The sequence below is a fragment of the Eptesicus fuscus genome, chromosome 17 (assembly GCF_027574615.1).
Source record: "Eptesicus fuscus isolate TK198812 chromosome 17, DD_ASM_mEF_20220401, whole genome shotgun sequence".
Lineage (NCBI taxonomy): Eukaryota > Metazoa > Chordata > Mammalia > Chiroptera > Vespertilionidae > Eptesicus > Eptesicus fuscus.
In genome coordinates, this window is record NC_072489.1 from 41,823,917 (window position 1) to 41,851,328 (window position 27,412).

The window sequence follows — 27,412 nt, forward strand, 5'->3', positions numbered from 1 at the left end:
TCCGGCCATTGAGAGGCACGGATCCGCTGCCACTGAGGGGGGCTACCCTGCTGTTGAGAGGGTAGATCCGCGGCTGCTGAGGGGGCCTGCCGCGGACACCCAGCTGCGCCTCTCAACAGCAGGGTAGCCCCCCTCAGCGGCCGCAGACCATCTAAAGCGTGGGAGCTGGGTGCCTGTCTGCTCTGGCACCAGCGGACAGGCACCCAGCTCCACTTGGAAAAGCGAAAGCATATAGGGGACCCTACACTTGTATGATTCAATCATGCACTGGGCCTCTAGTAACCTCATAAATGACTAGGATGGATTAGAGCTGGAAAAAAACAAAAAGGAGGATTGCTTAGGACAGGGGTCCTCAAACTTTTTAAACGGGGCCAGTTCACTGTCCCTCAGACCGTTGGAGGGCCGGACTATAGTTTAAAAAAAAAAACTATGAACAAATTCCTATGCACACTGCACATATCTTATTTTGAAGTAAAAAAACAAAACGGCAAAAACACCCACATGTGGCCCGCAGGCCATAGTTTGAGGACGCCTGGCTTAGGAATAGTCAGCCAGGATGCAGTGAGGAAGTAGAAAGTAAAGACTATATGAACTTGCAATTGGAAGAGGGTAAAAATCTGAGACTTCATTACCTTGTGGATGCTCCTCCTAAGTCTCCTTTGTTAGTTCCTCCTACATCATATTCATAGATATGACCTCAGCACTTGGAGCAGGGCCTCTCTATATCAGATGCTCAAATATTTGTTGCATTACGTTGCATTTCTCTGACCTCTAAATGTTGGAATTCCCCAGGACTCATAAAAGGATCTCTTTGTCTATTCTCACTCCCTTGGTTATTTCATTCATTCTACCAAAGATATTGCCAACTTGAGACTTGTATGTCCAACTGCTACCTGATACCTCCACTTGGAGGTCTAAAAAGCATCTCAGTCTTAAGCCTGTCCAAAACTGAGCCTCTGCTCTCTTTGCCAAACCTACTTCTCACACAATAGTCCCAAATTCTGTAAATTGCAGTTCCATTCTTGCAGTTGTTCAGGCCCCAAGTTCTCTTTCTTTCCCCACAGTCAGTCCCTCACGTAGGCTCTGCTTTCAGCATATGCAGAGAATCTGTCTACACTGACCACCTCTCTGCCACCATCCCAGGCCTGCCGCCACCATCTCTCACTTGGATGTGTGCCAGAGTTTCCTACAAGGTCTCTCTGCTTCTACCTTTGCCCACTTTGTGTCCATTCTTAACATAATTGCTAGAGGGGACCTTTTAAAACATAAGTCAGATCATGTCACCATTTTTGCCAAAAAACAAATAAACTTAAAAAGGCACAAAACTCTATAATGGCTTTATTTCACTCAGAGTGAGAGCCAACGTCCTTACAAAGCCCATACAAGGTTGATCATAGCTGCACATACCCCACCCCTTACATGCCTGACCTTGGCTCTTACCACTGTATTCTCCCACGCTCTGCAATCACCCAGTTGCCATTCCTTAAGCACATCAGTTACAATTCCAACTCTCACAGCCTTTGCATTTTGTTCTACTGCAAAGATATCCCCCAGATATCCACAGGGCTCCCTACCTCACTGCCTTCAGATCTTTATTCAAATATCACCTTCTCAGGGAGTTCATCTCTGGCCTCCCCTACCTAAAATTGTAACACCTACTAGCTCACTCCCACACACTCCCTCATCCCCCTTCCCTGCTTTGCTTTTCCTCTTAGCACTGTGCAATAGATTTTTATCTGGCTTATTCTCTCTCACCCCCATTTACTAGAATGTAAGCTGCAGAGGAACATTACTTTGTCCACCAGAGGCCTGGTGCACGATTCGTGCATGGGGGAGGGGGAAGAGGGAGTGGGGGGTGTCCCTCAGCCCAGCCTGCACCCTCTCCAATCTGGGACCCCTCGAGGGATGTCCGACTGCCCGTTTAGGCCCGATCCAGGTAGGATCGGGCCTAAACGGGCAGTCGGACATCCCTCTCACAATCCAGGACTACTGGCTCCCAACTGCTCGCCTGTCTGCCTTCCTGACTGCCCCTAACCGCTTCTGCCTGCCAGCCTGATCACCCCCTAACCACTCCCCTGCCAGCCTGATTGATGCCTAACTGCTCCCCTGCCAGCCTTTTTGCCCCTAACTGCCCTCTCCTGCAGGCCTGGTCCCCCCCCACTGCTCTCCCCTGCAGGCCTGGGTCCCCCCCAAACTGCCCTTCCCTGCAGGCCCGGTCACCCTCAACTTCCCTTCTCTGCTGGCCTGGTCACCCCTATCTGCCTTCCCCTGCAAGTTTGATCACCCCCAACTGCCCCCCCTTACAGGCCTTGTCCCTCCTAACTGCCCTCCCCTGCTGGCCTGATCGCCCACAACTGCCCTCCCTTGCAGACCTGGTCCCTCCCAACTACCCTCCCCTGCTGGCCACCTTGTGGTGGCCATCTTGTGTCCACATGGGGTCAGTCATCTTTGACCACTGGGGCAGCCATCTTGTGTGTTGGGGTGATGGTCAATTTGCATATTATTCTTTTATTAGATAGGAGGATTAGATAGGATAGAGGTCTGGTGCATGAGTGGGGGCTGGCTGGTTTGCCCTGAAGGGTGTCCCAGATCAGGGTGGGGGTTCCCTTGGGGCATGGGGTGGCCTGGGTGAGGGGCCTGTGGTGATTTGCAGGCCGGCCACACACACACACACCGTGACCCAAGTGGAGGCTCTGGTATCTGGGATTTATTTATCTTCTATAATTGAAACTTTGTAGCCTTGAGCAGAGCCAAGCCTCCTGCTTGCTCCATGTCTGCAGCCATTTTTGTTGGAATTTATTTATCTTCTATAATTGAAACTTTGTAGCCTTAAGCAGAGGCTAAGGCAGGCCAGAGCAGGCGGAAAGCTTGGCTTCCTCCATTGCCAGGGAAACCCAAGCCTCCTGCTCTCTCCGTGGTAACAGCCATCTTGGTTGGGTTAATTTGCATACTTGCTCCTGATTGGCTGGTGGGTGTGGCTTGTGGGTGTAGCAGAGGTACGGTCAATTTGCATATTATTCTTTTATTAGATAGGATTGTGATCATTACTCTATTTCTAGTGCCTAGAAAAGTGTTTGGCACATAGTAGAAATTCAGTAAGTTCTGTTGAAATAATGAAGAGAATACAAATTGGAAGAATGTGAGGATTTCTTCTAAATAGAAGCAAATGAAAAGAAGGTTAAAAATGACACCTAGGTTTTGACTCTGGGTGACTAGAAAGTTGATGGTGCCACTTATTATAGCAAAGAGGGAGGAAGAGCTGGAATGAAGGGGCTTGAAGATCATGTGTTCCTGTTTGGATAAGTGATTTTGGTGAGACCAGGGGACAGCTCAGGCAAAAATGTCTAAAACAGGATGAGAGTTCAAAATAGACACTGATATTAAGATATCAATTTAGTTCTCAGGAAAGAGGTAATGGTGATACTTGAAGTGATGGGCTCTGCTGGTATCGTTAACAGAGAGAGGAAAGAAGAACAGAGAATCAAGGTCTGGAGTAGAGGTTCTTTTTTTAATATATTTTTATTTATTTCAGAGAGGAAGGGAGAAGGAGAGAGAGCTAGAAACATCAGTAATGAGAGAGAATCATTGATTGGCTGCCTGCTGCATGCTCCACACTGGGGATTGAGCCCACAACTCAGGCATGTGCCCTGACTAGGAATCAAACCGTGACCTCCTGCTTCATAGGTCGATGCTCACTCAGGCTGACTGGGCTTGAGCAGAGGTTCTTAACTACAACTGCCCACTGGAGTCTCCTGAAGAATTTTTAAACATCCCAATGCCTGGACTGTGCTGGCATTGAGGCCGAACTTCTGCATCTGTCACAAACTCCCAGGTGATACCAGTTCCTCTGGTAGCAAATGTCAAGAGTAGTGCCTCTCAAACTTTAGCGTGTCTACGACTCACTTGGGATATCATTAAAACAGCTATCTGGGCCCCACCTCACCACCCAAGATCCTGATTCTGTATGTCAGGGGTGGACCCAAGAATCTGCATGTTGAACAGAGGCCCAGGTGATATTCAATGCTGCTCCTCCAAGGAACACTCTTCGAGTGGTAGAAGGTCACCAAGACCAAGGTACGAAAGAATAGGCATTCAGTACTTCCTACCAAATGAATAAAAGATGCTGCAGGGACACCAGGGAGAATAAAAAAACCACTCTATTTTACAAGGTGAAGGTCATAAGTGAAGCAGAAACCATAAAATGCTTTCCTTAATTCTCTGTTTCTAAGCAATATGTTTACTTCCAAGCTTCTATATTTTATCTTGGGAACACTTTACCTTACCAAAGTACTGTAGCTATTTTTGAAAGAGAGAGGAAGCAAATCAATTATTTGCTTTTTTTGTTCAAAGCATAGGAAGTATACTAATAGGGTCCTTGGACGCTCTTCTCTGTGGACGTGCCTAAGCCACTTAGAGGCTATATTTATTAAAGACACTTCAGAAGATATTTCTTTAAATCCCCAAATGCAGTTGTGATGTTTCTGCCACTCTATAACTTTCTGTCTCTTTAAAGCAAGGTTTCCAACCTCAGCACTATTGACATTCCTTGTTATGAGGCTGCCCTGGCCTCCACTCACTAGATATCAGTAACATCCCCCACCCCACGTTTTACAACCCAAATTGTCTCCAGACATTGCCAAATATCCTTGGGGGACAGAGTCAGCCCAGTTGAAAACCACTGCTTTAAAAGCATCTGCAAACCTAGTCGCCATTCTAAGAAATCTGACCTACAGTTTGGGTGGTGAGATAGAGCACCCTTTGGATTCTTGGGGCAACAGGAAAGACTAGTTTGACTTTCAGTAGTGGGAAATTGACCTCCGACACAGCAAGAGCCTTTTAGATAGTGTAGTACCTCAAGCTTGTAGAGGTGATTGATACAAAAACTACAAGAAACCCTTTCCCAAGCTCAGTATTAAGCAGTCAACCACCGTTCTCTTCCCCATGTCCACAAAAATACCTTACCCACCACATCATATGAGAGAGAGCATTCATCAGCTTGCCCTACAACTACTCTTTGAGGATGTTCTTTTCTGTCTTTTCAGGAGTACTCAGCACCTTGGGACTTACACCAAGGTTACCAAAAGGACCAGAATTTAACTAGACAGCTCGATGCTTGTTTCTCTTCCTTATTAATAGGTCATCTGATACATAACCAGAGTACCACAGAACCTACCCATACACCAGTGGTTTTCAAACTTTAGCCTGCATCAGAACCAGCTGTAAAGCTTATTAATGGACGGAGCCCTCTGAGATTCTGATTTACTAGGTCTGGGGTGGGGTCTGAGAATTTGCATTTCTAAGTTCTCAAGAGATGCTTGACAAATTGTGAAGTTCTGTATAAATATTAACGATTTCACCATTTTTAGCCTAAATTAATTACCAGGCATCCTGCTTTTCTAGTAAGTTGGGAGGAAACTGAAGTTACTGAACTAATAGTTGTGAGAAGGCACTTGAAAAATTCTGTTAATTTACAGAGGGACAGCTCAACCGGAAAGAGCACGGTTCCCATAGAAGGGCAGAGGAGGGGAATAGTCAAAATTTAAGCCACATCCTCATCAATATTTATTGCTTATTGGCCAGTTGTATATCTTCTTGGATAAATGTTTATTTGCATCCTTTACTCGTTTTTTTATTGAGTTGTATTTTTATTAGTTGTACATTTTCTTTCGCATATTCTGGATAGAAGCTCCCTATCAGATATATGATTTGCAAATATTTTCTCCCATTCTGTAAGTTGTCTTTCACTTTCTTTTGATGGTGTCCTTTTTTAATTGTGATGAAGTCCTGTGTGTATATTTTTTTTTTCCTTTGGTTACTTACACTTTCAGTGTCTTACCTAAAAAACCATTTCCTACTCCAAGGTCACAAAGACTTACTCCTATGTTCTTCTCTAAGAGTTTTATAGTTTTCACTCTTACATTTAGGCATTTGGTCCATTTCAAATTAATGTTTGTGTGTAGTGTGGCATAGGCATCCAACTTTATTCTTTTGCATGTAGATACCCAGTTATCATCCATTATTTATGGAGTTATCTCTCTATGCCAGGTGCTATTCTAGATTCTGGGGAAACAGAGATAAGTAGAACATAGCTGTTGCGTCAGAGTGGGGGGATCATGCATAAGTAGAGAACAGCAACATGGTGAAATAATGTGTGTATGATGCTTAGCACTGTGCCTGGCCCCTAAAGTATGTATAGCAAATAGTAGCTGCTACTATAATCATAATATCTATTAATGTACTTACAAATTTCAATAAAGAGGTATGCTCAAAGTGTGGTGGCAGGAGGGAATGACTAACTTTTCCATCTCTCAAGACTGGCTTCACTTTGGGCCATCCCCATCACTTCTCGGACCCAGGAAGAGGAGGGGTACAGGGAGATAAGCCTCTCAAAAGCCAACCTTTTTGAGAAAGGAAGGACCTCAGTACGGGTGTCATGGGAACATCTGGTTTTCTTGTCCCTGTGAGTGTTTATGTGATTGCTGATTCCTATTCCAGTCTGTACCCAAGAAAGAATGACTTCTTCATGTGTTTGTAGATCTCTACAGGCACTTAAGGGAATCATGAAGGCTGATCATGGATTATAAAATGTTTCTAAATAGATTATATAAGTACATTGTCTTGATATTACATAATTAGGATTTAAACTCTCTATTCCCTGGTAATCATATAGTGTACCCTCACATTTATCTTCTAAAGTATAGACCAATGGGAGATTTTTCACATGGAAGTTATAGTATTTTGTGTGAAACATCATAAAATGTTATTTTATTTAATCCCATCATATGAATTGATCTCTTAGTGGCAGGAAGTATGGCTGTGTTATATATATTTTGGGCTCCACAATAAAAAGTTATCCAATTATAGAAAGTAATTTTAAGAAATCACTTTTTCTAGTCTTTCCATTATAGTAGTTATTTGTTTTGTCATCTGCTAGTATATGTTAGCAGAAAAATGTGAATGGGTGCCATAAGTGTAAGAACACTGTGTTATAGGGGGGAAAACTTTAAATTGAGCACATTCTAATAATCAGTATAACCTAAGTTAAACTACAAAACCCTTTAGTCCAGTTGGATAGGATAGTTGTTTCAAAAAAGGATAATTTTAGAACCACTGAGTCAGAGTTTAAATTTTAATTTAAACACATTATATTTTATCAAAAATTAAAGGTTTTAGTGTCTTGTCTTAACATCATACATTATATCCACTATGGATTTTTATTCCATCTTAGCTCAGGTCATCAGAAATGTGTTGGCTGCCTGTTATATGGGAGGTAATCTAGCTAAATCTAATGTCCTGAAGGAGCTAATGATCTGAGGAAAAGAAATAGTCCAGTACACACACATTGCTAGTTATAAGAAGGAGCAACGTGTGTGACAGATGCTCTAATGGAGTTATCAGGGGCTTGGAAACACGAGCAAGGAGGGGTTGGTTCAGATTCAGAATGAGGAAGATCCGGAGAGCTTTCTTGAGGAGCTGGCAGGTGAGCTGGAACTTGAAGGACCAGTGGAGCTGGAATGGGAGGAGGAAACTGTGAGTGAAGACTTAGAAAGTGGAGATGGAGGAAGGTGAAGAAGTAGAGGTAACCTGGAATATAGAAAGAGGAAAGAGCCACATTTTACACTCTTGATAATACCAAACTCATAAGTCTAGCTTTGATGCTCTGCACACTAGGGAGCTATGGAGGGTTTTGAGCAGGGCAGAGGCATGATCAGGTCAGTTTGGGAGTAAGTCAACGGATAGGTTAAAGGTGGAGAAGAAATTATAAACCATTATTGAAAGAAATGCCATCTTTTCCATTAAAAATTCCAATAGGTAGCTTTCTTGTGATTAGAAGTATTTGACACAGAAGTTCATGTATTTAAATTGTAGTGGTTAATTATGCCTCCAGCAACCTGACTACTCCTCTTATCTGATAGCAATGACCAAGCATAAACTTATAAAAAGTAACACTGATAAAGCATGAACTTCCTTTTTTTTTTTGCAAAAATAACATCCTAGTCATTACCCTAGATTTTCTCCTGAAATGTCTCTTAGACAAGGAAAAGAACCACCCAGATTTTCATTTTAGAAACAGGACAAGGAAATGTGTTTATCAGCAGATGAAAACAAACCAAGGTGAAGGAAGACTGTACGTAAGACTCAGTCCCTAGGTTTGGATTGAATCCAGTTATCTGCCATTTATGAGTGGCTGTGTAACTTTAGGAATCTTACGTAACCATTCTGTTCCTCAGTCCTTTCCTCTGTAAAATGGGGATAATAATAGTATTCATCTTGAGGGTTGTTATGAGGATCAAATGAATCAATACATAGAAAGTTCTCTGAACAATGCCTGGTATGTAGTTAGAGCTCAATAAATGTTAACTATTATTATTCAGTTGTTGGATGCGGGAACCCCTTTCACGTCCCGCATGGTTCAGGGTTCCAGTTCAGGGTTCGGGTTCTGGAGAAGGGCCGCACACAAATGAAAGAGACTAGAAGAAATTTAATTTGGCAATGGGGGGGGGGGCCAGGCGGGAGCCCACCTCTAGTGGGAGGACTACCCACTAGAGGTGGGCTCCTGCCTGGCCCCCCCATATTGCCAAATTAATACTTTTCTAGTCTCTTTTCATTTGTGTGCGGCCCTTCTCCAGAACCGGAACCCTGAACCGGAACCCTGAACCACGCGGGACGTGAAAGGGGCTCCCACAGTTAGACAATAAAAATGAACTGCCTGTGACACATTACACTTTACAAAGTGCTTTCACATATCCACTAGGTCATTTGAGCTCCAAAATGCCTTATGGGTACATCTGATTCTGTGAATCAGGAATTTGGACAAAGTACAGTGGTAATTGCTTACCTCAGCTTTGCAGTGTCTAGGCCAGCAGCTGGAGATGACTTGAAAGCAGAGCTGAATCAACTAAGATTGCAGATCCACTGCCATGATGGCTTCTTTGCTAAAATCTGGATGGCACTTTGATGGGGTGGCTGGAAGGCCGGGCTCAGCTGGAACATGTGGTTTCTCCACCATAGTAGTCATCATACTTCTTCCAGTGTTTCTGCAGCAGAAACCGCATGACCTTTATGACTTAGCCTCAGAAGTCTCACAGCAAACACTTGCCTGTTCTCTGCTGGTTACAGCAGACAACCTGCTCAGACTCAAGGGAAGGGCATAGAGACCACACTTCTTGATGGGAAGCCTATCAAAGAATTTGGAGGCATGTTTTAAAGTCACCATACTGGTATTTTCCCCTGATTCGAGAAGATCAAGACTCACAGAGGTCAAATAATTAGATGAGGATCAGTTGCACAAATAGTAACTGGGATAGTTAAGGGGTAGGGGGTAGGGGAAGTTGGAAGAGGAAAAGGCTTCTAACCTAATTCTTTGACTCCAAATTCTTGGTCTTTCAATAAGACTATTCATCCTCCTTTAGCTTAGATATACAGTTAACGCCTGAATAACATTGGTTTGAACTTCATGGGTCCACTTACATGCAGATTTTTTTCAATAAATATATTTGACCCTTCATATCCATGGTTTTTGCATCTGCAGACTCAACCAACTACAGCTCAAAAACAGTATTTTCTCATTCCCAATACTGTTTCAATCAGCAGTTGGTTGAATCCACGATGCAAAGGGCTGACTATAGAGTCAAAAGTTATTTGTGGATTTTCAACTGTGCAGGCATCAGTTCCCCTAACCCCTATATTGTCCAAAGGTTAGCTATGCTTGCTAATATGTGAAAGTTAAAAAAAAAAGAAAAATTTAACTGACTTTGTGTACAAGGTGGACAAAAGTAGGTTTATACTTGTGAGAGCGCAAAACACTGAGTTAATAAAGCTATTGTAATCATCATAACCTGCATGTCTTTTTTCATATGAGAAACTGTAAACCTAATTTTGCCAACCCCTTATATTAGGTAACTTTCCTAAAAAGAAACAGAGTTGTAAAAGTATAGTTTGCATTTATATAGGCTTGTATACAAACTTCGTATTTTAAGGAGGTCCTGGGGTGGCTCAGTCCTGAGATTAGTCAGAAAGCAACGTTGTATAACTTTCTCCTAAGGAAGGGTCTCTGAAAACATCCCAGATGCATAACTGTGATTTCATTTGTTCTCCAGGAAAATCTCACCTGGCCATTGTCCAGCGGGTGAATAATGAGGGAGAAGGGGACCCCTTCTACGAGGTGATGGGCATTGTCACATTGGAGGACATCATAGAGGAGATCATCAAGTCAGAGATACTGGACGAGACTGACCTCTACAGTAAGTGCATGGCATTGGCTGTGGTCCAAGGTCATCTTCTTTTCCTCTGTGACTCTCGGAGCTGGCTTAGTGTGATATACAGTGTGAAAGAGTGTATATCAAGCCCATGCATTCTGTGTGTCAACCCCCTAATGCCCAGTGCAGGCATGGCAAGGTACCCTGGCTTGAATTACCTGAGTCCTTGAGAACATGCCAGCTCAATGATTTTCACCCTTTTTCATCTCGTGGCACACATAAACTAATTATATTTTGGACCGAGCTGATGGAAAAAATAGGTATAATTTTGATTCATTCACACCAGACAACTGTTGTTGTATTGGCTATTGTCATTTTTTAATTTTATAATCCAGGGGAAAAAAGGTCAGTGTCCCTGACTAAGTAGTCAGGCATTGCATGTTTTAACAATTCTTGCAGCGCACTGGTTGAAAATTGCTGTGCTAGCTAAATGTTTATCAGGACAGAACCTTCAGGAACCAAGACTATGAAAAGGAGACCTCCTGGCCTTTGGATGACAAAGGAACTAAAGGAAACAAAGTATACCTGAGGTGGCCACTCTGTCCTTGATTCTGTCCTGTGTTGTTCCTGTTTTGTCTCTTTAACCATCCAGATACAGACCCCAGCATAGCCTGGGGTTCCACTCAACAATCTACTTACACCAAAACTTCGTGCGCAGTGGAGACTGTCCTGAGATTTTGTACCGAAACCCAAGCCAAACCTTAAATGTCCCTTCTTACGCACTGCTCTTCTCCCTTATGCTTTTTCAGCCCTTCCAGCTGGTTTCTTCTCCCTTCCCCACCCCTGGCTCCTGTCCCGCTTCTGTCCCTGCTCCCTCCTTTCTGGTCTCCTCACCTTCCTACCCACTCTCCCACAGGAACAATGTGGACTCCTCCATGCAGATAGTGACTGCTTTTGGTTACCCAGGCTGTCAAAGCTTTCCTTGCAAATGTGACAAAGGCAGTGCTTTGTCTCTAGAATGGGAGTGTTATCTACACCCATGGGAATCCCTAAACCAGGAAGTGTTTTCTCCGAATTTCAGCTCAGGGGACAGCAATCCCTTCTCCTCCCCAATTCTCTTCCCCTAGAGGGGTCAAGGTTGAAGCAGGAGAATTGTGAGTGGGAAGAGGAGGCGACCCTTGCCCCCTTTGGGTGGCATGCCTCCGGCTCTGCTCAGAGCGTGGTTAAAATCCTCAGGAAGAGACCAGGTGAGCCCAGCTCTGGGGGCAGAAGAGGGGCGAAGGCCCAAACCCTCTGGGACTCCCAAATCCCTAGATGCTGAGAATGAAGTCCCTGATGTTTGAATGCCTTTCTGTAAGTACTTCACAGATAGTTTCTGGTTCAAGTCTCATAATTACTCTCAAGATGAGTAGAAGAGTTATTCATTATTAACCTTGTTGGATAGATTAAAACAAACAGACATTCTGATGCTTAAAGAGGTTGCACAGCTCATAAATAGGGGGACCAGCTCAAGAACCCTGACCTTGGGAGTCCCAGGCCACCCTTTCCCCTTTTCCATCATGCACCACCTAAGGGTAAATAACACTGAGACAATTATAGCATCTCTCACCGTCTGTCCCTGATCAACATCCTTTCACTCCCTCGGAGAGGTATAGTAATGTCATCTACAGTAAACCTCCAAAAACCAACAGTGATTCTGAGATGGCTGCATTCTGTCCCCTGTGGTCCACAGCCGACAATCGGAAAAAGCAGAGGGTCCCGCACCGGGAGAGGAAGCGGCATGACTTCTCCTTGTTTAAGCTTTCTGACTCGGAGATGAGGGTGAAGGTTTCCCCACAGCTTCTCCTGGCCACGCACCGCTTCATGGCCACAGGTAGGACTCTGCCCACCGTGTCTCCACCCCAGGCGGAATCTGGAGGGTGGGACCCAAGCACCAATCATCTTGAATACTTTGTGACCTAATTCCAGTGTCAGCCTGAGAGCCACTGTTCCAGGAGAGGAGATTGCCTCAGGCAAGGGTGACAGGATGCCACATACTGTCAGTGCCAGCCCCCGCCTGACCTTCTGGGGAGGGAGTGAATACAACCCAACTCTGCTTGTTGATCTTCCACTCAAGAAAAAAAGCTAAAGAAACCACTGCTACACTTTTCCCTTCCTCCACTCGCTTCTTGGTGGGAGACAGAGGCCGACCTCTATCTTGTTGGATTTGGAGTACCCCAAACAATCTGTGAGGGAGGGAAAGGCATTGTCCTATCCAGCAACAAGGCCCTGGGGTCCAGTACCCTCCAGAGACCATATAGCAATAGGAGTTCTTAAAAATATGGAAGTGGATTGTGAATCTTGGGATCTTTAGAAAGAAAAAAAAAAAGAGAGAGGATCCAAAGATGAACTTGTAAAGAAGGTAAAGTTAGTCTTTGAACCCTCTGACCTTCTCATCCAGGCCTAATTAATGTGCAGACCTCAGATGCACACCCAATACAAAGTTCAATATTTAGTTGATCCAGCATATGATTATTGACTATATGATGAATACTAGTACTGTTCCAGGTGTTAAAAAAAAAAAGTAGAAAAGTTTATGTTGCAATTCTTTAAAGTAGAGTTTTCAACATGTTATCTAGTTCTGAATACAGATTTCTTTTAACTACTGATGGAATCCCTAGAGCAAAGCAGCTGTATCTTCTAATGTTAGAGTATGATATAATATAATATAATATCTGTTATTTGATGCAAGGATGCTACACATTATTAAGAACATATCACTTAAATATTTACCATTTCTCTTAACTTGGAATTTCATTTCATTCAACAGATATATGTCACAAGTCAGATTAAATTCTCTGTATTTCACTTGATCATTGCAGTAAAGGTTTTGCTGTTTACATGCTTACTTAGCCATGCCCAACTCTGTTTTCTTAACCACTTTATTGAGGTATGATTGACATACAAAAAATGGTACATACTTAATGAATACCATTTGATGTGCTTGGAAATAAGTGAAACCATCTATGCCATAAATATGTCCATCCCCTCCAAAAGTTTTCCTCCCACTGTATTGTTATTTTTCTCTGTTAATATAAGATCTGAGTAAACTTTTAAGTATACAATACAGTATTGTTCACTGTGGGCACTGTGCTATGTGGTAGATCTCTAGGATTTATTCATCTGGCATAACTGAAACTCTGTACCCTTTGACTAATCCCTCCCTTCCGTCTCCCTCCCACTACCCCAGGCAACCACCTTTTTGTCCTCTGCTTCTATGACTTTATTTTAAATTCATCATATAAGTGATATCATGCAATGTTTGTCCTTCTGTGTCTGGCTTATCTCACTTAGCATAGTGTCCTCCAGGTTCATCCATGTTGTCACAAATGGCAAAATTGCCTTCTTTTTTTTTTTTTTTTTACTATATTTGTATTGATTTTTTAGAGAGAGAGGAAAGGAGAGGGAGAGAGAGAGACAAAAACATCGATGACAGAAAAACATTGACTGACTGCCCCCTGCACGTCCCCCACCAGGGGCTGAGCTCACAAACCTGGCATGTGCCCTAACCAGGAATCAAACCAGCGACCTCCTGGTGCGTGGGTCAACACTCAACCACTGAGCCGTGCCGGTGGGGCAAAAGTGCCTTCTTTTTTAAGTTCACATGCAGCTTTAAATAAAGTCAAGTAGAAAATCAGTAACAAAACTGACGTTTCCAAAATGGTGACCTGTTTCTCCTGAGGTGCCATACAGGGACACACATCCCCAGGGAGCAGGGGAAGGCCTGAGACACATGGGTTTAAACCCTCACACACACACACACACACACACACACACACACACACACACACACACCCCTGAGAGAGTCACAAGAGCCCTTCCAGCCTCGTGCCTGGAGCGCGAATGGAGGTGGCTCTAGACACGTGGCCTGGTTGTGCCCACCTGACTCCTGCCAGCTGCCGATTCTTCCTGCCTCCCACTCTCCCCTAGAAGTGGAGCCCTTTAAGTCTCTGTACCTTTCGGAGAAGATCCTACTCCGGCTCTTGAAACATCCCAACGTGATCCAGGAGCTGAAGTTTGATGACAAGAACAAGAAAGCTCCGGAACACTACCTCTACCAGCGCAGCCGCCCGGTGGACTACTTCGTGCTGCTGCTCCAGGTGCGTGGGAACATTCGGGTCCCTCTGAGGACACGACAGGGGCCTCCCCAGGCTGGAGAGGAATGGCCATGCCTCCCCGCTGCCGGGTTCCAACACTCGGCGGAATGTCCCGGGAGCAAGGCCAGGTGGGGTGGGTGTTTGTCAGTGACCCACAGAAGGGGCCAAGGTTGACTGTTGGTGTCCTAGGAGTGGGGGGACCGTGATGGCGTTTAGCGTTTAGTCTGACCACTCAGGGATGTTTGTGGTGGGGTGCGGCAGGTACCTCTCCAGCAGAGCAGTTCTGTGACTGAACTTTCAAAACTGCTGTCCTGACCCCTGACCCCTTCTTGTCTCTGCTTGGACATGCCCAGAAGTGGACCTGTCCTGTGCTTCTCTCAAACTTCAGACATTTCTTACTTAAAGCTTTTCCCTCTGACTGTCTGAAATCTCATCATCTCTGACTTCCACCTGGAGGTGCACAGAACACATCCACTCTCTCGGAAACTTCTCAGCCTCTGCGGTCCCTGGATGCCTCCTCTTCAAGAGGCTACGGAAGGAAACCAATGGCTGAGTGAGATGCGGTGCAGCATCTTCCCAGTCCTCACCTCTGCCCTTGGGCCTGGATAGGCCTGTAAATACGTGCCGGGCGTGGTTCCAGCACTGGGTCCTGCTGGCGCCCTGGCCTGGCTCCACCATTAGCTCTGTCACTGTCCCGTCTCTTCCCAACAATATCTTCTGAACCCTAAATACAGTGATTGGCTTAAAATCTCAATGTAACTTACAAGTGGGCTCTATTTTGTCTGTCCACCTGCACTCTGTCTGCTCTGACACGATAGTGTGCCGCATGCCCATTCTTCCAGATAACCTCAATAAAATGGCCTTCTCCAAAAATGAGGTCACATTCTTCACTGTGAAATCAAGAAGGGTTCTGTCACATTTTTTAAATAACGTAATGACCCAGACAATTTACTCTTTTATGCTTAATATAAACTTAACTTTTTAAACCAAAGTTGGAGGAAGTAGAATGCAGTGGCAAGAGTGTAAATTCAGATATTGGAAAGATCTGGCTTTAAAATTCCAATATTGCCGCTACCTAACTCACCTTGACCAAGTGATTTAACCTTTCTGAGCCTCAAAATTGATTCATCTATAGACTGGAGGTGAAAGCAGGATGGGCCTCATAGGGCTGTGGGACCGATTGAATGAGAAATGCCGAGCACATAACACAATGTCGGCCCCATAGACGCACACTGTATGCTACACGTAAGCTGCCGTCATTAGTGGTGATGGGTTAAACAAGCTTCACACAGAATCAGAATTAGATTTTATTTCAACCAGATTTAGAGATGGTCTCATCTCAGAACAAGCCATTGAGTCCGTTTATAGGGCCCGGGGCCAACGGATGCCTGGACCTGCATCATGGAAGGGCCATTGCAGTATGCAAGGAGAGCTCGGGGTTATTCGTGACTGGATGCAGCTTTATGAATGAGGCAATTAATTCACTGCAAAGGGCTGCTGAAGCTGGCAGTGCTATTTCTGAAACGTAAATCTGGACAGAATTCCCATTTCCCTGTGATCAGCTCTTAAGTCCACTTGTTATCCGGACAGAAGCTCAGGGCTGTGGTCAATAAGAGAACTGGAAGTGCGTGCACACACCCTCAGCACACTGCCTTCTCTCTCCAGGGGAAAGTGGAGGTGGAGGTTGGTAAGGAAGGCCTTCGCTTCGAGAATGGAGCCTTCACCTACTATGGTGTCCCAGCCATCATGACCACTTCTTGCTCAGGTATTCCAGTTCCCAAGCCATAGCTTATTGGGGAAGCAATGGGATGTTGTAGGAAAAAGCAACTGGGTTCAAGTCTTTGCTCCTATTAGGGACCCTGGGCAAGCCCTGTAACTGCCTGGGCGTTGGTGTCCTCCTCCATGAAGTGGGAATAAGACTCATTTTTCATTCAGAGAGTTTGTTTGTGGAAGTACACGGTAGACAGTAATGTTATCGAATGTTAGGGATGGATAGTGGTCTTTTTTAGTGTGAAAAGACACGTTTGTCTTTCTTTTTACACTTCCATTTTATTGTCTGGTGCGTTGTGCTGTTGTTTTTCCGAGTTCATTGGTGCTGGGGGTGGGATGGAAGAGGGAGAACCTCCATAATAAGAAGGTATACTTTCTGAACTGCCTCTGAAACACGTTGCATCTTTCTGTCCTTAGATAATGATGTGCGGAAGGTGGGAAGTCTGGCTGGATCCTCTGCCTTTCGTATGTATTTCTCAAACCCCTCCCTCATGCTCCCCATCGTAGTCCTGCCTCGGCCCCCTCTGGGGACCCGGACCCAGCACTCTGAGCCTGGGCTGGGGCTAACACAAATGCTGGCAGCCTCTCTGTAATGCTCTGCCAGGAACACTGCTTCTTGCCAGGTACTCACAGACCACAGGGGCTTCGTTTCTGTGTCTGGAATGTTTTCTGCTGCTGCTCTGCTCGTGTGCAGTGATGAATGGCAGGGAGGGAGGTTGTGAGGGGAGGTGCCATTTATTGTCACACGTTTGTGTGCTCCGGTGGAGGTTCGGCCTTTCCTTCTCTGCGGTGAACACTCACCCACTGGCCTTTGCTTGAAAACGTAACATGCCGTATTGTGTCTGTGGGGTTAATAGGAAGCGACTGCAAGATCTTGGGATAGAAATCCCAGGCTGGTGCGATATGTTGCTTATCTGCTTCCCTTTCCCCCTTCGCCACATCTCAGCTGGAGGTGAGGCGTCTGCCAGCTGGTCGTGCATGCTGCCGGTGCGGGCTGGCACGGGGCTGCTGGCTGGTTTGCTCTGCCCCTTCTACGCTTTACCTACTTGCTGTTTCCTACATGGAATTGTCGTGCTTGTGTTTAGAAGGCATGGCATTTATTGTGATGTAAGTGTGATGCTGAAAGAATGATTTCTCTAGAATTTTTTTTTTTGACTCACTGGTCTGACTTTTGCATTGCTTTCAGCTGTTATTGTTTAAAGGGGCTATTTTAATGCCAAATGGAGTGTTTTCTCTTATCATAAAAAGCGTTTTACGTAGTGTTTTATATTGGATTTCTCAGAGGGTCCCAACGCTGGATATCAATCCCTGGCACATGAAAGATAGATACCGTTTTAACATGGAGAAACTAAAGAAGTGACTTGCTCCAAATCACCCAGCAAGTTGGTGACTTACGTAGATGCATTCCGGTGCCCTGACTATTGCACACAGCACAATGAAATACAGATTTGAGATCCATCACGTTCCAGAATGCAATCTCTATGTGGGAATATTGGAACCATTTATGGTATAATTTCACATCCTAGCCCAGCAAAGGGCTGAAATGAAATTAGAGTAGCTACCCACACCCAAGGGGTGGCCCAGCATGAGTTGAAGGAGATCTGTAAAATAAAAACCCTGGTTTGTTAGTATACTTATATAAGCCAGTGAATCTCAAGTAAGGTTGATGGAGGAAGCCTCAGTACTCAGAGTGAGAACTCTGGGTGGGGGAGGCATGTGCTCCAGGACCGGACTTGGTTCTCTAAAGGAGATGTCCACCCATCACATAGCTCAATGTAGAGCAACTTCTGGGATTCTGAATTTTACCTAGACTTGTTGGCCCTGTTCTGGCTCTTCCAGAAGACCAAAAGAGGTGGGAACTCTGGGGGAAGAGGATAATTACGACTCCCCAGCCCACCTAATTTAGACATTTTTAAAAGCACATATTGTTTAAAGTAGTAGGAAGATGTTATCTGGTTTTCTCCTTTCCTTCATTTCTGTCTCTAGATTTTTGTATCAGAATCCTTCCGTTTTATCAATGAGACGGGAGTACACTTGCAACACAGGTCTCTCCTTCAGAACTGGTTAACTAAAAGGAAGCATTACACTCTCTTCCTCTCCCCACTTTAGAAATCTTCAGAAGGAAAAAAATCGAGTTAGTCTGTAAGGGGTATACTAGTAGAGACATTTTCCATCCTCCCCTCAAGCCCTCTCCACTTAGTGGAGTGAAGTGTGAAATAAGTCCAAAGACTGGCCACACCAAGCATGTCAAACTCAAAGGCTAACATGGGCCAAATAAACAAGGTTTAAGTTTATGTGGGCCACAAAAAAACAAAAGCTTCAATTTTCATAGGAAAGTAGGTTTATTTCGATAGAGACATGCTGAATACAAAGGGCTGAAATAAATGAGTAATCGTTAACATAAAATAATAGAACATTTTAATAAAAATTAATATTTTTTCTTGAACATTAACTTACCAGACACTGAATAAGTGCAAATTAATAAGCGTAACACAAATAAACCTATTTTTCTTGTTCTCCGAAAGCGAAATATTTCCTGTTGTGCACACCAAACAAGTCAGTCCAAGACTAATGGCGTAGCAGTCGGCTGCTAAAATATTCACTGCTAGTATTAGTGGAGAGAAATGGTGCACCTGTGCGTGAGGCCCATAAGGGCAATGAATGCAACACGATTATAGTAATCAGTCATTAGCAAACATTGTAGTTCGTTATTAATAATTATGTATAACAGGATATTGTAAAACTTAAGGTATGAAACTTTTATTAAAATGTTTCTTATATACCGTTATATTGACTGGGCTGCAAAAAATATTCATCGTAGGCCGCATACTGTGAGTTTGACATGCTTGGGCCACACCCTAGGGTTGTCCCTGCTGGACTTTCTGCCATGGGTCCAGCCACCCAGCATCTTTCACTGGCCAAGAACCTTGGCTTGTAGGTCAAGGGAGAGCTAAAGGCTGAACCACAAGGCAGTAAACTCTTTTAGGGTCTCACTTTAGCAAATTGCTCCTGTCCTAGAAGCCAGCCTGTAGTTCTATCAGCCTTTGAAGGTGATGAATGGGATGATGAGTTTGCCAGAACACTGCCCGTGACCAAGGGCTCAGAGCTGAACTCGAGGTTACAAGTAAGTCACTCTGGCTTTCCTGTGCAGAGTAAAGGGAACAGAGCCTGCACTGTTTCCTTTATCTTGGTGCCGATGGCCAGGGAGACCAGGAGGACCATGTTGAGCCTGGCACTCTGGAGGAACTGGGCCTGAGCTCAGGGTAGCCAGGAAAGCAGCCCACAGGACTGGGCAGGTGGAAAGAATGCGTCTTTGATTGCTTGGCCAGGGTATGCATTTAATTTGCAGCCTAGAAGTGTTACGATTCTTCTTGAGACGATGGGGTTTCTTATTCCAATGTATCTCACGACATTAAGGGCCTGTTCCAGTATTCTTTGGTATCTCGTATCAGAGTAAATGATTATCAGGTATAGGGCTCCACACACACACACACTCCCCTGCACCTATGGGTCCTTTCAGTAAAATCATCTGATGCTGCAGAAGCTGCCGACTTTGATGTGCCATCACCTGCAGACTGGCTTCATTTAGCTCCTTGGAAGGGACTCGGAATGACCATTTAAGAGAGGTGAAGACAGATTCCCATGCAGAAACACCGCTTGATCAGGGTCAAGAGTGAGGAAGGACTAGATACTGCTACACACCATACCACACCCAGGTCCCAAGTGATGGCCAGGACCATTTCAGACCCTGTGGGGAAAGAGAGAAGGAAAAGGGTGCAGTGAGAGAGGTGCTCTGGAGCACCTGTAATTGCTAAGAAGTGACAATGAGTTCATTCACCAAGTTGATTCACATTAAGATTGTTGGAAATGCTGCCTGCCATTCTTGTTTCCCAAGCCTCTAGCAGCACATAGTTCCTCCACCGAGGGAGCTCCTAGGAGTCCCAGGCAGGATACAGCCTCCTCAAGGATGCCCCTAGCAGGAGCATGCATTTTGCTTTCAGCCCTCTGGTTGGTGAACAGATCCATGTGGCAGCTGGGAGAGCCTGGTGGGAATGCAGTGCTGGGCTCCCAGCAGATTTGCTGGCTCAGAGAGAATGCTGCTGCGGATGCACACTCCCCACTGGGGCACTGCTGTTCTTGTCCTTGGCAGGTCTGCTTCCCTCTAAAAGTATTATACATCTTTTTGGAAGACCTTCAGAAAAGTATTTCCTTTCCCTCTTTCTGGAGAGTGACTTTGTAAGAGGGTGCAATCTCCATGTTTTCAGAGGCACGATTTCCTTTTGCAGAGAAATGTGATGCTTTGAAGATCCAGGAACAGACTGTCTCACCACTCTTTGTCTCTCTCCTTTTGTGTTTATCTTCCCCTTCACAACTCACAAACCCTTGCCCCTTGACTCTTTAGTGCCCGTGTCTGTGTCTCGTACCTTCGCCTTCAGCAGAGGGGACTCTCTGGCAGGCTCGCCAGGTAAACATGCATGGGTGTCTTGGGTCCCCATAGATCCAGTGAGGTTTGCAAGAGGCCTTTGGTCTCTGTCACTTCACTGTCCCACATGAGAACAGTCTCTCCCAGCAGACATTCTGGTGCCTAAGGCACAGCACAATCCTATCTAATCCTATCTAATAAAAGAGTAATATGAAAATTGACCATCACTCCATCACAAAGATGGCTGCACCCACAGCTGAGGCCAAGTTCCCATAAGGAGCCTTAATGAGCAATCAGCAGGGACCTGAGGCTACACCGTCCCCATGGGGCTTGACAGGGGACCTCAGGCCACATTCCCCGCCCCAGCACCAGGCCAGGGGACCTGAGACTGCACCCCCCTGCCTGCCTGGGCTTGACAGGGGAACTCAGGCTGCGCCCCCACCTAGGGGGGCTTGATGGGGGACCTGAGGCAGTGCCCCCCTCCCGGTGCTGGGCCAGGGGACCTGAGGCTGCGCTTCCCTGCCTGGCGGGGCTTGATGGGGGACCTCAGGCCATGCCCCCCACCCAGCGGGGCTTGACAGGGGATCTCAGGCCATGTCCCCCACCTGGCGGGGCTTGATGGAGGACCTCAAGGCATGCCCCCCACCCCGGTCTGGGCTGGGTGACCTCAGGCCATGCCCCCCATCCTGGCATCAGGCCAGGGGACCTGAGGCTATGCCCCCTGCCCGGCAGGGCTTGACAAGGGTGGGACTGGCCGGGTCTGGATCTAGACCAATGTGGGGGGGCCGGCCGGGTCTGGGTCTCACGCAATTTTGAGGTGCATGTGCATGGGCAGGGACTTGACTCTCTGGGTCCTGTGGTGAGACCCAGACTCTGACAGGAGGAAGGTTTTCATATACATTTTACTAATTTTCTTTTATCTCTGACACTTCTATTATAGAGAAAGGGCAAATAGCAATATTAAATTATTTCCTCTAATTAATCCCCTTTTAATGTGCACAAATTTCGTGCACCGGGTCACTAGTGAACAGATAACACTCATTTGCACATACAGCCCAGGCATTGCTAGTTCAGTGGTGTCACTTGTGTATTTAGCTCTCAGGGTTGTATCTGTGTAGGTAAATAGAGAAATAATGGGATGAGAAATGATGTGAGTTCTTCCTCAACATTTATCTGACTGTAGAATGGAGAGGTGAAGAGTGCAGCAGGAGAGAAATAGGAAGAAACAATAGAATATTATGCCTTATTCCTATTTTTCCTCCACCTTTCTTTCAGTGTGGTCTCTGCCTCTAGCTAACCACTAACCCATCCTCATTATCTTCCTAGTAATGTTACCATGTGGTGACCATATTCCCTCTGGCTCTGTTCACACAAAGGATGCTCTATGTAAAATTTCAAAACAACTTTTCATTAGATTTAACCTCTCATTAATTAAATACAAGTTACCAGTTTCTTTTTAATTGGGTAAAGCAGCTCCTCATAGAGCTACACAGTAACTCAAAGATTAAGTAGAATGTAAAAAATCTGAGCAATCAATTAAGTGTTTGTATTGTTTTCATCTCTAGAGGTTGATCTCTTAGGCTCAGGGAATAAATAATGACCAAACCAAGAATTTATTTGTTCAATTGCTCTGAAGTCGGAACACAATTTCCCACACCCTCTACATCTGTCTCTCTTATCCCAGTGCTATGGTAATGATTCTGAGGCCCCACCATATTCTCAGTCATCAAAAATCCAGTTGTGTTTTGCTATCTGCAGAGTAAACCCTCAATATTCAAAAAAGGCTATGTGAGACCTCAAACCCCCAAGTTTGCAACTTCAAAAGTATTTATGTTGACTTCTCCTTTCTCCCAAATCACATTTTCCCATCAAAAACCATCTGGTTCCCATGTTTATCTGTACAAGATACATCAACCACATTCTCAAATTTTCTCTCTCACTTGATGGTGATTTTCCACCAAGAAATAAAAATTTTCTCACTTTGTGAGAGCCCATGCCTTCACGATGACCAAAGGACAGTATGTTCAATATGAGATGCCAAACTGGTGCCTCTGCCAGCTAACTGGTCTACTCCCACATGCCAGCAAAATTAGAAATGACCACATCATGGACCTTCACAATCCTTTACATATGGGGAATCTTGGTGAGTGAAGAATGTGCTATGAGTTTCAGCAAAAAGGAAGATGCCCATTTCTAAAAGATTTTCAACCAAAAGGATCAAAGCATTAAAAAAAAAAAGAAAAAAGAAAGAGGAAAGTCGGGGTATATTTTCCTTTTTAATTAACCCTCAGTTAACCAGACAGCCTAGTTAATTGTAACTTCCAGTTAAAGTAAAGGTTAATTCTAGTTCATCAGTGTTTATTATGAAAACCTTCATGGTAACCACAGAGATTTAGGTGTCTAATTTTTTCAGGGCAGATCCCCTAGCAGGTACTGAGACTTCACATCCAATTGGCTGGTGCCATGTGCTCCTGGAAGCTCTTTTAACCACCACCACCCCATTTTCAACCCAGTAGGAAACAGGTGAATGACAAGGAGGTGAGAGCAAGGCCAGCTTATTCCAACCCTTGGTTTGACCAGCACAGTGCAAGAGAATGAGAAATGGGGATGCCTTGCTTCTCCTCTGGCTGGTTCCTCCATACTTTCTTTTGTCTGGTCTCTATCTATAGCCAGCCACCAAGCCTTCCCAGCAATTGGGTGACATCTTCATACCTATATTATGGTATTGCCACTGTCACTCTTGCTTCTGCTCCATATCAGCAGCAATAGGAGTCATAGGAGTGTTGTGGAAAGAAGTCCTGGGCACCTTCTGGCCACTATACTTGATTTATAATCCAGATACATATTATGTATAGTATGTCTTACCCCCATCTTACACAGGCAAGAATATAAATACTGGAAATTAATAGGGCCTTTAAGTTTAAAAGGAACCGTCATTTTATTTGATCCTCACAGCCACCTTAGGAGATGGGCAGGAATTATTGTTGGGAGGCAATAGGTCTGAGAAATTAAGTCCTTGGATCGGTGTCATGGGTGTAGTAAGCAGGTAAAGGGATGAGGACTAGAATCCAAGACTCTTAGGTCCTGCTCTCCCATAGCCCAAGACTTTGCTGCCCCTCTGAAAGTAGGCGTTTTGTGCCCCTCAGAAGGTTGTGATTTGTTTGCATTTTGAAAGCAGATGTGCTAATGAATATGGTGCTCACACTGGATTGAGGCCAGTGGTCCCTGCACCAAATATCAACCATTACCCATAATGAGTTTCCTTCTGTTTGAGCCTCAGTTTGAAATGAGGAGAGCAAAGTGGTCTGTGGATTAACTCCAGAGTAGGGTGTAATTAGCCAGCTTTGCAAGTGTCTTCAGTTAAACGCAAAACTTCTGATCAACCCGCTGAGAGTATGAGGCCCGCTGCAGTTATCATTCCCTCTCCCCAGATTCATTCCTTCTTTCTTCTCCCAGCAGAGATGATTTCACAATCCTTTCGAACCCACAAAAGCACAGAGGCAGGAGAGAGGTTGTGAGCAAGGGTTCTTTTTCAATGCTTGATTGTCCATCTATAATGTGCTTTGAGATCAGTGAGGATAGAGTTTTCTTCCAGAATATATGAGGAGTCCCTAAAAATAATCGTTTTACTTTGTGAAGTGTGGTAAGTGGAAATATTCCTTTGGGTTGGCTCTTGCGTCGTAAACATTTGGGAATCATTAAAGCTTCATGTAACGTGAGCGAGTTCATCTGGGCTCCTAACTTGGGCTGATTTGCAGAGTTCACATTGTAGCTTTGACGGAGTGCTTTTGACATTTGGTTGTCTGATGTTGAATATTACCCCAGAATGATGCATTTTTATAACCCTCGTTTGTACTCTTATAAGCCTATGTAATTAAACTCCCCGTGCAGTTTGGAGAACACAGATGGCACATGGCACAGTGACCATGACCAATGTGGACTGTTCCCCCTTGTGCCTCGTTGAATGCTCCAAAAGATGTAACCAGGCAGCCACTGAAGCCCACTTTCCCCTCAGATCCTCAGACTGAACAGGGGAGTGGGGATTCTTCTGTATTGTGGGTCCTTCTCCCGGGATAGAGTTGTGGTCACTCTCCTGATACAAGTGTCACAAGTGAAGCAAGAGTTCCAGAGCTGTGGATAGGCTTCCCTGGCCCCTGCCTATCAATGAAGAGGGAAAGGATATTCCATCCAGCCCCAACTGCAGTGGCAAATCCTCTTCCACCCCCCACCCCCAATTTTACCACAGTGTTTTCTCCACCCAACCTCAGTAACTCCAATTTGCCACCTAGGACAGATCTGTCTTGCAGACTGACTAGGCCAGTGGTCGGCAAACTCATTAGTCAACAGAGCCAAATACCAACAGTACAATGATTGAAATTTCTTTTGAGAGCCAAATTTTTTAAACTTAAACTTCTTCTAACGCCACTTCTTCAAAATAGACTCGCCCAGGCCGTGGTGTTTTGTGGAAGAGCCACACTCAAGGGGCCAAAGAGCCCCATGTGGCTCGCGAGCCACAGTTTGCTGACCACGGGACTAGGCAAAGACTGCAGAATGAGTTCTGCCACACTTCTCCAGGGCACCTGGAGGTCTAAATTATAAAACCCTGGCCCCTTACCACCCTATCTTTCCAGGGCCATGATGAGCAAGAGTCGACAAGTGACATACCGGCTGCTTGGCCTCACCCCTGTTGAGGGGTCCTGTGGTCAGTTTTATGCATCACGGTTTGGTCTGTTCCCCCTTAGGCCTCTTTGCACTACAGTTAGGATTTCCCTCCTCGCTTTGCTTCCCCAAGCGGTGCCTCTGTGCTCTTAGGAAATGCCAGGGAGAATTATACAACTTGAACTAGTTTGCCATGCTGCTGGGACACTCGTCTGTTACTGATTTCTTCTTCTTTTTATTAAAAGCATGTCCGTGTCCCTTGCTCAGAAACCTCTGCGTGTATGGGCACAATTACCAAAATGCCGAGTCATCGCATCCCACCTATTGAGGAATGTCAGGCTCTGGGACATGAAAACATTGATCTTGCACAACACTCGATGAGCTGAGACTTTGTCATGAAACGAGGGCTTCTTTCCCTTTTAAAAATTACTTTTATAGACCAGAACTCTGTAAGATGGTTGGAACTTTTTGTGTTTGGAATCCTTTAGGGTTTTATGACTAAACCTTCAATAGCATTGTTTTTACTTTAAAAAAAAAAAAAAGTTTCTCATCCCAGCACAACAGTGATGTTGCTTGTGTTTGACATGCAGGTCCTTTTGAGTGGCAACATGCAGGTCCTGTGCTGGGTTCAGTGAGGAGAGCTTTGGGGGGAACCAGGATGTAGTAGCTGTTGCCTCTGTTTCCAGCAGGGAGTAGAAGTGATTCAGGCAGAACCTTCTGTGGATGGAAGTTGTTTAGTAGATAAGACGGGGCTGTGTTTCCCTGTCATCTTCCTTGAATGTATCTTGAGTTGAGACCGCAGGGATGAGAATGTGGAACAGCAGATGTAGGGTATGTGAAGCACATGTCCAACCAGGCAAAGGGAGGGTTCTCAAGGAGTGAAACTGAAGCCACAGGCCCTGCTCACACTCTCTCCCCTTGTTCTAAACTGAATTGAGGACAAGACCCACCAGGTCAAGGTACGGTTTCTGGATTCCACTCATATGCCAAAGAAGCCGCTCTCCTGCGGGACTCCCTACCATTGCCAGAACAATGTGCCCAAGGAAGCACCATCAGCTGACTTAGCCAGCCCCCACCTTAGAACATCCAAATGGATCTAGCCAAGCCAGAACTCATCAGTTTGCTTTCAAGGGACTGGGACCAGAAATGAAATACATACTTTTCTGCCCAATTCTACTGCCCTTTACAATCGCCTTGGTGCTTCGCTCAGTTCTCCGTGACACCATCACTGCCCCTCTCAGTCCTTGGTTACTCTGGAGGAGGCTCTGACTCAAAGGAGCCTGTTTCACAAGCTTATTAGACAGACAAGCAAACAAACAAACAGGAAGTTCTAATGCTTCCTGTTGCCTCTTCCTCAAGATACCAGGCCAGCGCCTGAGGCTTCTCGGTGCCCTTTGATTCTCATTGCACATGATCTCACTCTTCGGCTGCCCACTCCTAGCTTCTTAGAGATACTAGCTTTCTCTGAATGACTTTAAGGTGCAGAGGGAAGGTTTTCTGATTCCAGGATGACTTGAGATCTCTGAAACCTTTTCTAAAATAAAGTTTAGATTTTAAATTTAAAAATGTCTTAAGGGACTCATACGTGCTGATTCATTCATTCTACACATTTTTATGGAGCACCTACTCTAGGCCATGCACTGTGTTAGGTACTGGGTGTACAATGATGACCAGAAAAGACAAGGTCACTGCCCGCATGGAATTTAGTTAAATTGAGTAGACAATTAAAACTTGTGAAAATGCCTTGAAGGACTGAACAGAGGGCAGTGATAGAGGAAAATAGAAGAATCTTCTTGGGGTAGCCAGACCAGGTCTTCAGAGAAGGTGGTGTTTCAACTGAGACCTAATGACTGAGAAGTGAGAGTGGTTGGGGGAGCGGGGTGAGTATGGGAATGTGGGGCTGGGGAGCTGAAGGCTGGGTGGGTAGGAGGTGGGATAAGAGGAGAAGGGGGAGCAGGGGAAATAGTATCTACTGAGGTGGGAGATGCTTGCATGATTGAGGATCCCCAAAGCGGCCAGTAGAGCAGAGCACGCAGGGGAGGGGAAGGGAATCGCAAGATGAGATCCAACAGAAGAGCAGAGGCCAGGTCATGGTGGGGCTTAAGGATCACAGCGAAGAGAGTGGATTTTATTCAGATTCAATAGGAAACTGATTTGTGTCTTTAAAATGTGCTTCTGGCCGCTGAGGTGAGAACTGATTATTAATAAGATTATAAGTGGGGAGA

At 45.1% G+C, this 27,412-nt stretch overlaps 1 protein-coding gene across 2 annotated transcripts in view; it reads left to right on the plus strand.

Annotated features, from left to right (window-relative positions):
• CNNM1 (cyclin and CBS domain divalent metal cation transport mediator 1) overlaps positions 1-27,412 on the plus strand; it is a 51,577-nt gene that overhangs the window by 13,318 nt on the left and 10,847 nt on the right. Inside the window, exons 2-7 of one of the 2 annotated variants that reach the window (XM_008144167.3) lie at positions 10,101-10,244; positions 11,932-12,072; positions 14,169-14,338; positions 16,001-16,100; positions 16,523-16,570; positions 20,508-20,570. In XM_008144167.3, coding sequence (XP_008142389.3) covers positions 10,101-10,244; positions 11,932-12,072; positions 14,169-14,338; positions 16,001-16,100; positions 16,523-16,570; positions 20,508-20,570 — 666 coding nt within the window. The remainder of the gene's footprint in view (positions 1-10,100; positions 10,245-11,931; positions 12,073-14,168; positions 14,339-16,000; positions 16,101-16,522; positions 16,571-20,507; positions 20,571-27,412) is intronic. The other variant, XM_008144166.3, reaches the window with a different exon arrangement.